The 11,686-nt window shown below is 33.0% G+C and overlaps 1 protein-coding gene across 2 annotated transcripts; it reads left to right on the forward strand.

Annotated features, from left to right (window-relative positions):
- The first annotated feature begins 7,767 nt into the window (after positions 1 to 7,767).
- Positions 7,768 to 10,636, forward strand: LOC127083100 (uncharacterized). Of its 2 annotated transcripts, none has more exons than XM_051023337.1 (9): positions 7,768 to 7,996; positions 8,433 to 8,542; positions 8,735 to 8,803; positions 9,190 to 9,305; positions 9,407 to 9,461; positions 9,545 to 9,668; positions 9,922 to 9,969; positions 10,073 to 10,167; positions 10,267 to 10,636. In XM_051023337.1, the coding sequence occupies exons 1-9, from the start codon at positions 7,936 to 7,938 to the stop codon at positions 10,363 to 10,365; spliced, it is 777 nt and encodes a 258-aa protein (XP_050879294.1). In that variant the 5' UTR covers positions 7,768 to 7,935; the 3' UTR covers positions 10,366 to 10,636. The 2 variants fall into 2 exon arrangements, with proteins under 2 accessions (XP_050879294.1, XP_050879295.1); XM_051023338.1 differs by lacking the exon at positions 7,768 to 7,996 and adding an exon at positions 8,242 to 8,343.
- The last annotated feature ends 1,050 nt before the right edge of the window (positions 10,637 to 11,686 follow it).

Below are 11,686 nucleotides of genomic sequence, written 5' to 3' on the forward strand. Positions count from 1 at the left end.
AAATAAAAGCAATAAAGAAAATAACATAATTTAAAAGATATAGGTTAGAGAGATGGCACCAGCAGATTATCCAGGTTTGGACGAACGTTGGCCTACATCTGTCCTCAAGAGATCTTACTAAGATTTTATAGCTTATGCTCATGAACCTTTAATACAATCAGATCAAGATATTTTACACCGACTTATCCCCAACTAAAAAGTGAGCTTTTCCATAAGCTAAACTCACGAACCAAGTAGAGATTTTACAAGTTGATCTCAATAACCAAACATAAATTTTAAAGGTTGAGTTCTATAACCAAATCGAGATTTTCAAATGGTTTATATCAAGAACCAAACTCAATTCTTCAAGAGTATCGTACTCTTGAAAATAACAACAATGGCACAACACCGTACAACTCTTTCCTCACCAGCAATTTTCACTCACAAGACATTAATGCAACTTTAGTGAAAGAAAAATATTTATAGATGTAGAAAATAGATATAAATAGATAGTAATTATAGAAATCCGAAATTCTGGTGTGTAATGAAGAGACAAGGCACTTCTTTTATATATCAGAAGAATTGACTAAAAAAGGAAACAATCCATGAGCAAATTAACTCACCTACTCGATTAGGTTATAAGTATAATTGATTAGGTACCACAAATAATCGATTATATGTGACCAGTTATGAAAGTTTGGATAGAGATATGTTACCAAACATTAAGACACTCTCATAATTGATTATGTAATCCATTTTTCTTCATTTAATCGATTAGCTTTAAGATCTAATCAATTAGGTAGTTTAAAAAATTTGTTTTAATGAAGCTGACATTTTCCTAATCAACTGGTCAAGGCTTAAAAACATTTTTAGGTATTTTGTTAGTTAAAGGAAGGTTTTTAAAATGTTTTTTTACATGTGAGTTGCCTTAGTATCTTAGGAGTTACTCTCATACTTTCACAAGAATCTGATCACTCAGACAAACACGACCATGTGAGCTTTCACACTTCATCTCTTTCACAACTCTCCTATTCAAAGTATTCTAAAGGAGTTTCACAACTCTGGGGATTTCAACTTTGAGTTTCCTAATTCACGAGGCTTGAGATGTCTTCAATTTAATCACCACCACCAGAGAGTTGTAAAGTTATTACTATCGACTTCAACAATCATTAATGTTATCTTTATCAAACCACTTAGAAAGTTTGTCAACATTATCATTAGCTTCATACTTGCAAGCACATAGGTCCACATGATCCTCAAGAAGTAATTCTTGCTACCCTTTAGGGCCATATAGTGTTGGAAAACCTATTCAAAGTATTCTAAAGGAGTTTAGTCATGAAAAATAAGTAAAATGAGGGCACCTTAAGGCTAGAAATTTCATTAATGAAGCCCTAAAGGAAAAAGTACATGATAAGAGCCCCTAAGGGGACAATTAACCGTTACATAAAACCCATAGGGCCATGGTTATAAAATTCCACCAAGGGAAAAACAACAATGCCACAATCTCACTAACCATCCTCTCAGGGCCACTTTTAATTTGAAGTGATCTCCTGGTAAGCAGAATCCTCTTTGGGAGTTTATTTTACCCCAACCTTGGCACTCTCAGGTTGAACCTAAACGTTCCTATAAGAGATGTATCAGACACCTTAAGGATTTACACCTCTTCTTCATCCACTAGTTGGATGCCCCGAACCACTTTGAATAAGTCCATTTGACTCAACTCTAATTCGGGGATAGAGAAAAGTTATCTGCTCCTTGGCCCACTCAAATTAATGATCAGAAGTGTCCACCAATTCATTCTCGAAAGAGCACAATTCTTCCTCTAGCTTATTCTAATATTGAAATGGAAACATTTAGGGACTCCTTCAAGCTTTTCTCAGAAAAGGCATGCATTTTGGCCTTTGATGCTACCTTTTTAAGGGTGTCTTTCAGCCTGTCCCTCTCTTTAACTAATTTTTTCACTATCATCTTCCCTTTGGCAAAATATTCCTCGGCCATAGAAAGTTTTGCCTTTAGTTTGACCACAACTTTGGGGTGGTTCTCACGGAGGACTCACTGCATCAACAGGCCCCAAGCATGTGATTCTCCACCATGTCGGATAGATTTTTAGGTGCCATGTGAAGGATGGCCTGATAATCACCAAGGAAATATTCATGGAAAAGTAGGAAAATGCAAGTGAAATTTATTGCATTAAACGTTATATCAATCCCCAATGAGGTGTGATGGTGTATATCATCTCGAATTGGTAAGTTATTTGGTTGTTCGCACTCTCCGTCCTCTTCCATGACTACAATTGCATTGTACTTTGGGAGTGAGGAAGAGCTCCCTACTTACTTCAAGGTCTTTGAGGGGCAAGTCTCACTAAGGATGTTGCATTCATAATACCTCTTGCTTCCTTTTGTGATAAGGCCACCATTGTGACTCTTTGGGTTGTCATTCAATTTCTCTTGACCCTTAGATTTCTTCTTGGCCATGCGAGCTTTCCTCTTAGCGTCTGGAATGGACGACATTTTTCTACAAAAAGAAAGATGAAATTTATAAGTAACAAACGAGTAAACAGTCCTAATAAATCAAGGATTACTATAGTCTTAGACTTACGCAAATATTTATCTATCTCACTGTCATTTCCTTGATCTAATTCAATCATGGTACGAGATCTTATAACCTCATATTCATCCATAATTTGAACTATCTTCCTATTAGTAGGGGTAAGGTAATCAAATTTAAAACTAGTGATCAACACTAGGTCCTCAGTCTGAGTCAGAGAAAAGTGAGAGACATCATTCTCCCCATTTGTGACCATGGATGCACCATCTCATCTCGTAACTTTCAAAAACCTATCTTTCCAATTTTTATAATGGTTGGAGTGAGGTTTAAATAGTATTCTCTCAGACATGGCACACAAAGTGACCCAATCATATTTTGTACCAATCTTAGTACCGTAAAAGGATAAGAACATCCCTACGATAGGGTTAGCCTCCAACCGCCTACATATAATATATAATTCCTTGATAAAATCCAGTCGTTGGGTGAAATATGGGAAGGATCCACATTGTCAGTCAGTATGACCTCTACTTAGAACAAGGTAAAAGGAATAAAAAACCCTAAATATGAAATAACGAGAAGGTGCAAACAAAAGTATGGACTAGCGAGTCCGGTAGGGCGACCATGTTAACCCGTTCATCCTCAGCACATGCTTCCAGAATGACATAATTCTCATCGTTGGTGTTGGATAGGTTGATGTGTCACCAAAAGGACGTCACCCTATCCACACTAGTGTAGAGGATCCTGAAGTCTGCAATGCTCTTGTATTTAAAATCGATGGTTGTCATTAGTTATTGGGAGTTTCTTGGAAACGAACAGGAAGAAAAAGAGCCATTATCACTCAATAACTACTAGTTCTCTCATAACTCCTAAATACACCTATTTCTAAGAGCTTATAGTCAATTGAACAATTGGCCTGTTCAACATTCCTCATACAATGCAAATACATTTCAGGCCATTATCTAATGTTTGAAGGCTCTATTAGCTTAACATTATAGTCTAAATCCCTATGATTTCCACTAAATAGGAAAGGGATGAAGGAAGAATATAGGCCTATACACGTGGATAAAGGGATGAAATTTGAGCTCAGTGAAGTTAGAATTTTTTTTGCTCTGAGCTTGATGAAGGTTTTAGATGAAAGCTTTTTAGGAAAATGTATCCGAAAAAGAAAAGGGTGAAAGGATGAACCCATCTTTATTGGAATTTGAAAGGTAGGCCTAGGGATAATGAGTAACCTCTCACTAGGTACCTTAATAGTTGCAAAATATTCCTCACACCTATAACATGTGCAAGTAACCCAAGACTCATCATTAGTTGCATTTTATGTTGTGTATGAATTTCCCTACGACACTTGAGGACTCACCTAAAGTGCCTTTTAAGAGGCTCGCCTCAAGTGACACTTAAGAGACTTCTTCTAAGTTTTTCTTGAGAGACTTACCCTAAGTTTTGCTTAAGGTACTCGCCCCAAGTTTTGCGTTAGGGACTCGCCTCAAGGACGAATTTAACTGCTCTTTGGGGGTAGCCCAACATGAATACTGAAGGTAATCAAACCAAATTATTTCGTCCCTTAAAAGCACGTGTACTTGAGGGACTGTGTACTTATCAATATAATTGTATTGGGCTATGTACTTAGACAAGTTTATTAAATCTAAAGTAAAAGGGTCTTGGAAGCGACACAAAGCTCATTGGGACGGGAGAATAACATAATCCTCCTGGAGGGATGCCAAGTGGTTACCTGTGTATTATTTAGGTTGCTTGTGGCTTATTATAAGATGCTCAGATTGGGCTTGGGATATCCATTATAGTTTCCAAAATCCACTTGTACAAGGAACATGGGTGAGTATGTGACCATCTATCCTAACGTAATAAATGAATCAGTCAAGAAGGAGAACTACATCCCCAATCATTATATGAAGAAAAATAGTTCTGACTTATCTCACGCTCCCGAAGGGAGTGGGAGAATACCCACTCTTGAGTATAAGAATCTAGACCTAAAGGATCTATATAAGTACCTTAAGTGTATGCTTGAGAAAAGGAATGAATATCAATTATTCACCAAAAACCATAGACACAAAGCTTATCACCACTCCGCTTTAGCTAGCTCTATTCACCATTAACATCTCCAAACATCACATATAGACCTCCAAATACAAGGTTACCCTTATTGTACATACTTAGGAAGTACAACATCAAATTAAATTAAATCTTAATTACTTTAATAATTCTTTCCATTGTTAGTACTATATGTGCGTGAATTTGTAGATTCTCATAACATTGACAATAATATGAAATCACATATTTAATATTATAAACAATGAGCGTCTAGCAACACATCACTGCTATCCAAGTAACAAGAATGACGTGCAATTTGACATAACCTTAATATGATAATGAACATATGTATAATTAACCTTTTGCCCTTATATAGTCCAATATTACATTCCTTGATACCCGAGTATACTTGATAGCAACAAATAAATTCAATATCTCACATTGACTTATTTGAACACGATAATTCATTTTATTGTCATACTCAATCAATGGCCTCATAAATACTACTCGTGAATATGTAGGAGAGAAAATAATGTCTAGGTCACTCATATTCATCAACATCAACCATCTTTATGGCCATCAAGATACATATAATGTTTAAAAGGCAATAAAGTACGTGACTACACATCTAGGATCCATAGTGATTTTAGGCCGAAGGGCGGTATAACCATTACCTAAATAGTATGCAATATTCTCATGATGGGCCAATCAAATATAAATATTACTCATAATATTTATACATATGCGAATAATTTATATCTCATATTGATAACCCACGAGATACAATCATTAGTCCACTCACATAATAGTCCCTATACATCAATGTCATCCTAATCGATAGTAAAACTTGACTACAAATATTTTAAGAATAACCCCCTTATGTTTAATGTGGTCTTATAATTAAATCACGCAAGTAGAGTAATTATTCTAAGGACTTTCTTATGTCATACATAATTAACACAATAAATACAGAAACCTAATAAATATGTATATAACAAATAATACATATTGTGGTTATGACACAAAAGCAAATACAACCAATAATGATTGGTTGTTATGACTAACTCTAACAATAAGGTCTTTGGATAATAATTTTGGAACGCAGGCAAACCGAAATCGTAGACAATACAAAACATAAACCCCCAAATCTAACACAATTCCAAAACAACAACCAAACTCTACACCATACTAACCAAAAGTAATGCAAGAAAAAATATGCACATTAAATCAAAGATAAAAAGAAAGGATTATATCTTGCTAACTAGAATTAATGCGAGAAAGATAAGAGATTAAAGTCACCCTTCATCAAATGCCGCAACATAACGTGAAGAATATCCATAATTGCTTAATGAGGTAAGATTGAATGAATGAGGGTTGGGTTTGAAATAATTTAGAGTAATGGGTGATAGTTCTTAAGAAAGTGAGGTTTGAAAGAGTTTTCTCTAGTTTTTTAAAATGTTAATAAATGATGAGGAAAATTTGATTCGTATTATATTAAGTATGTATTGGGAAGTTATTGTATAGATGGTCTGTTCATATGTTAATATTCATACCCACTACTTTGGTCTTATGTTGAATGAGTCCATATGAACAATATTGTACAGATGTGTTCAGAAGTTAACTTTTAGACAAGGATATTTCAAACATTCATAAGATTTAAGACAAATATTTAGAAGGTAATAAGCAACACCTTAAGGAGGACATACATACACCAAAACCAATGTGTTTTATATTATGGTTTGCTTACTCTATTTTTTTTTGTTGAAATAATGGTATGTTATTAGTTTGAGTTTGTAAGAACACTCTCATGAGATCAATGTTTTAAAAATCTGACCGAACATCAAAATGGTGAGGGTACTGAGTCACTGGTTCATTGGTCAAACCACTAGGTCATTTATCGGACCGCATGATCAAACTAGATTAAACTAGATAACTCGGTTGAATAATATGATCTCTATAACAAAATTATATAGTTATTAAATTGATCTAATCATATGACTCAATTTTTAAGAAAATTACGACACCCACCAAACTTCAAAATTTCAAAATATCATAATTTCAGAAAATTCATTCTTTAAATTCAATTTATAAACATAGTCGTCACAAAAAAAAACTATAAAATAGAAATCAAAATAAATTTTGAACAAAGTTTAATCGAAACATAAAATGAATAACAAAATAATTACGATGGCTAATAAATATAATTCTAATAAGGAAAAATTATTTCAAATAAATTTTGAACAAAATCTACTTATATTTTATTTTATTTTTAATTATCAAAATGACGTTGTTTTGTTTGAGGAAAAAAATAAGCATTTAATCCGTTGATTTTTTAAAATTGTCAGTTCCCTAGTTTTTACCGACTTTAATAGGTTCTTACTGGGTCAATAACTGATCTGTATGGTCGTCTTTAAGAGCGTGCAAGGTGGACTACCGCACATGATCTCGAATTTTTCCGGGTTAAACTATAGCTAAATAGAGTATCATAAAATATATGTTAAGTTAAATCATGATTAAATAGCACCTCTATTTATTTTGCCATGATTAAATGGTGGCTAATCCTACACACAAGATCTCCAAAAATTTAAGACGATTTTGTTTAACTGATTCAGCAATCAGACTAATGAACCTTTCAATTTTTAATATTTAGTTCAACCAATTAATTTAGTTTAATTTTTAAAACAATAGTCTATAATCCACGTCCACGCCCAATAATAGTTATTCTTGTGATATATCGTTAACATTTTCTTATAATACTCATTTTTTATTGAATAAAATACATAGTAAAATTTACCATTTAAAAATGTAAAGTAGAAAGACGGATTGAGAATTACTTAAACCCACTTTTTTTAATTAATATATCATTTTATAAATAAAAATATCATAAATTTATCTTAATATTATAATAATAAATGAATTGGGTCACAACTGGAACGAGAAGAATATAAGAAAAATAATAAATATCACTTTCTACTTAATAGGCAATTACCATAAACTAAAACATTAGTTCATACGTACCTTTTAAATAAAATAAATAAATATAAGTAAAACATGGGAAAATAGTAATACAACCTATAACCCTCATTTTTACCAAAATAAATAACAATTTATTGAAATTAATTAAAAATTCCATTATAGAAATAGAAAAGCATCGCCCATTATGGATAATAATTATAGAACACTAGGTCTGATTTGGAATATACGGCACTGAAAGTGAAACCTGATCACAGTTTCAGTTTTTGTTGAGGAAAAAAATCACTACTACAACACTCTACTTCCTATAAGTACTACAAGGTTCTAAGAACAGAGTAGCACCATTAGGATTACATTATATACACGATTAGGTTTCAGCACTTGACAATGAAACGCACTTTGTTAGGAGGATCAGTTTCATCGCGTTTCATGATTTCTTCTACTTCAGGTTATCTTAATTCATCCATCTATATATCATTCTTCTTTCCATTACTCGTTTACTTGCAAGATTCTAAGAATGCATAAAGGAAAGACAAAAAGAAATAGTAATTGAAAACTCAATGTGACACATCACATGGAGAGGATAACATAACATATAGCATATTATATAATCTTTAATCTATCCACGTGGTGTTTTGTGGTCCATAGTCCCAACAATACATCATAGCGAATGGCTTGTCTATGTCATTTTTCTTTTTTTGCTTGTCGGGCCAAAACACGACAATGCACACTGTTGAAATTTTCCTCTTCTTGTTCTTCTCTACCACACTGTTTGATTACCTGCTTTGTAAAATGGTATAATAAAATATTTGTGATTTGTGATTTTCTTTGTGAGAAAGAAAAGAGGGTTTGAATGAGGAACTCTTCTGATTGGTTATATGCAGATGATACAGCATATGGCTCCCCTCATTGGATTGGTAAAGGACTGACCTGTGTTTGTTTCAAGCCTAAGGGAAACTGCCAACCCGTCTGCATTAATTTGACCCCTTTACAGGTCAGGGTTTTGCTAATTACTTGCCTGATTTGTAATTAGCTTCATTAATTAATGGCTTAATTTTGAAGCTTTTTGTGTTATTCTTCTTCTTCTTCTTGAATTGAGTCTGTTGAACTGTTAGTGTTTTTCAAACTGTCTTTTTTGTTTCATATATATATATGCAAAACTTATAGCAGTAGGGAAAAATTGCAGGAGGAAAGGCTTAGAAGATTGAAACGCAGAATGAAAGTTTACTTTGATGCTTCCAAGCTTGATCACCAGGTATATTCTATAACTTTTTTGGTACTGGCATGCGTATGGCCGCTATGGCGAATATATATGACGGTTTTTGGGCTCGCTGCAATGGTAAATATCGGCTGATGTTGCCGATTTTTAAGCCATAATCAGCTATAACGGTTTGTGGCCGGTATGGCGGGATTTAGCTCTTCGCCATGGACCGCCATCCGCCATTGGCAACTGATTTTACTTGCTGTTGAGTGATTTGCTGTAGTCTTATTCTCTGCTAAATTTATACCAGTAGATTGACATGAAAGTGGATATTCAAACTTCAAACTAAGTTCAGCAGTATTGAATTTTTTTTAACATTCATCGCATATTTTTGTAACCTTTATTTTAAGTCACTTATTTAGAAGTTTTTTCAAGGATAGGATGCTTTGAGAGCTCTTTGGTCTGCTTCATTCCCTGGTCATGAGCTCAGAGGTTTGGTTTCTGATCAATGGAAGGAAATGGGGTGGCAAGGAAGAGATCCTTCTACTGATTTCAGGTTATATTTTGGCTCATCGTTTCTTTCTTATGTTTTTATGTTGTTTTTGTTCTCGAGACAGTTTTACTTACGCTACTATTGTGGACCGATTTCTTGTACAGAGGAGCTGGTTTTATATCCTTGGAGAACCTCCTATTCTTTGCTAAGACATTCTCCGTAAGCATCTTAACTAGCCAGAATCTTTTCGAAATGTATCCTTTGTTTTCATTTATCTTGAAGTTTCGCTGTTGATCTTGCAGACTTCTTTTCAGAATCTTTTGATGAAGCAAGGAAGAAAGGGAGTTGTTTTCGAGTATCCCTTTGCTGTTGCTGGTGTAAATATTACTTTCATGATTATGCAAATGTTAGACCTCGATGCAGCAAGTACGTCACGAGGATGAGCCTTTTTGTCACAATGCATTTTGCTCATAAGTTTTTTGTTGTCTATTTGGATTGACAGCGAGTTTGACAAAATTCACTGTCAATTCAAACATGCCCTTAAACATTCATTTTGTTAACATTTTCCCATATAATTAACCACGAGAGTCTCGTTTTACACATATTCATCTTATAGAAAATATATAATGTCATTTAAATGAACACAATATTGCTAATGCTGGGAAGTTTCTGATTGCAGCCAAACCCAGGACTTTCATTAGAACAGTTTTTCTACAAATGCTTTCGGGTAAGAATTAGAACTGTATACAAGTTGAATTGATCGAAATTCCGTAGCATAATTTGAAAACTGATTTCTTAACATTCTTATATATTATTGTCAACATTTGCAGAAAATGAATGGGCATTTGATTTGCTTTATTGCGTTGCATTTGTGGTCATGGACAAACAGTGGTTGGAGACAAACGCTACGTACATGCAATTTAATGTGAGAAAAATTGATATGATCATATGTAAAATAAGATGTTCTTTCATCAAAGGGTCGAAAAATCATAGTTGTGTTTCTTTTCTATTCCTATGATTACAGGATATCTTGAAATCAACGCGAGTTCAGCTGGAGAAAGAGTTGATGATTGATGATGTTCTACGGATTGAAGACATGCCTTCTTATAGTCTTCTTTCTTGATAAAAGGCTCAAGTTGATCATTACTAGCATAACTGTTATTCATCTCCATCATTTCTTACATTATATGATATCTCTGAACTAAAGGAAACTCCTTTAGAAGTGTTTATGAGATTCTTTGTTTGCAAGTTTTGACTAATTAGTGATAGGGAGAGAGTTTAGAAGATGTGGATCAATTAATTGACCAAATTGTTAGACAGGTTTTTCACCCTGTAATGTAATGTTACTGCTATTCTAGAATCATTGATTGGAGCTGATACATTCATTATGTTGATATTTAGACTTGGTTGACCTTAAAAGTCAACATATATTTAGTTAATTTACTAAAAGAGTGCAAAATTTGTTCAACAAAATTTAGTTAATTTGATAGAGAAGTTTAGTTAATTTGATTATTCAACAAAATTCAACATATATTTAGACAAGTTTAGTTAATTTGATTATTCAACAAAATTTTGTGTAATTAATTATGAAGGGAATTCGCTTAATAATCGATTAAGGAAGCTTTCTAATCAATTATAGTTTAGATCTAGCAATAATTTTGAAAGGTCATAATTGATTATGGTCGCAGTCCAATTGATTATGGTGCGGATCCAATTCTAAAAATCTTTTTTTTGCTAAATGTTTTTTTATTATAAAAGGAGAATTTGTGACTATTTGAAAACACACCAGAAATTTGAAAAATCAATTCTTTTCAATTCTTATTCTTATAAATTTCATATTCATTTAAATAATATTTTAGTATTGAAAGAACCCGCACTTAAGTAAAATTATCTTGTATAAACCATGAGAAAGTTGTTTTGTTGACTTTGATATATTGATATAAAGGTTGTAAGTTGAATTTGAGATAAAAAATTGGTATAAAGAAGTTGTGGTTGATCCTATTATAAATGCTATGTGATAGAGAAATTCTCAAGAGCTAATCTTTGGAGAATAAACACATACTTTGTGGTTTTAGGACAAACCAGAATAAAATTCAATGATTTTTTTCTCTGATGTCTTATCTCTTGTATCTTTACATACCGATACTTCTCTTCATCTGTTATTGATTGTTTTTTAAAAATCTCTAAAAATATTTATATAATAATTTGAGAGAGAGACAAAAAGTCTCAAAAAGTATTTATATAATAATTTGACCATGGAAACATACATTTCTTGCTAGTTAATTTCACAAGTCAATTGTTCCATCTGACTTGTACTTTTCACAGAAAACCCAATTATATCTAACTGGTTTTTTTTCTTCTTCTTTTTGAAGATGAACCATCTCCCAAGAGTTCTTTTTTGAAGAGTCTTAATTTTGTCTATCATATGAAATTTGGTTCACTAT

This window comes from Lathyrus oleraceus, chromosome 5 (assembly GCF_024323335.1).
Source record: "Lathyrus oleraceus cultivar Zhongwan6 chromosome 5, CAAS_Psat_ZW6_1.0, whole genome shotgun sequence".
Taxonomy (NCBI): Eukaryota; Viridiplantae; Streptophyta; class Magnoliopsida; order Fabales; family Fabaceae; genus Lathyrus; species Lathyrus oleraceus.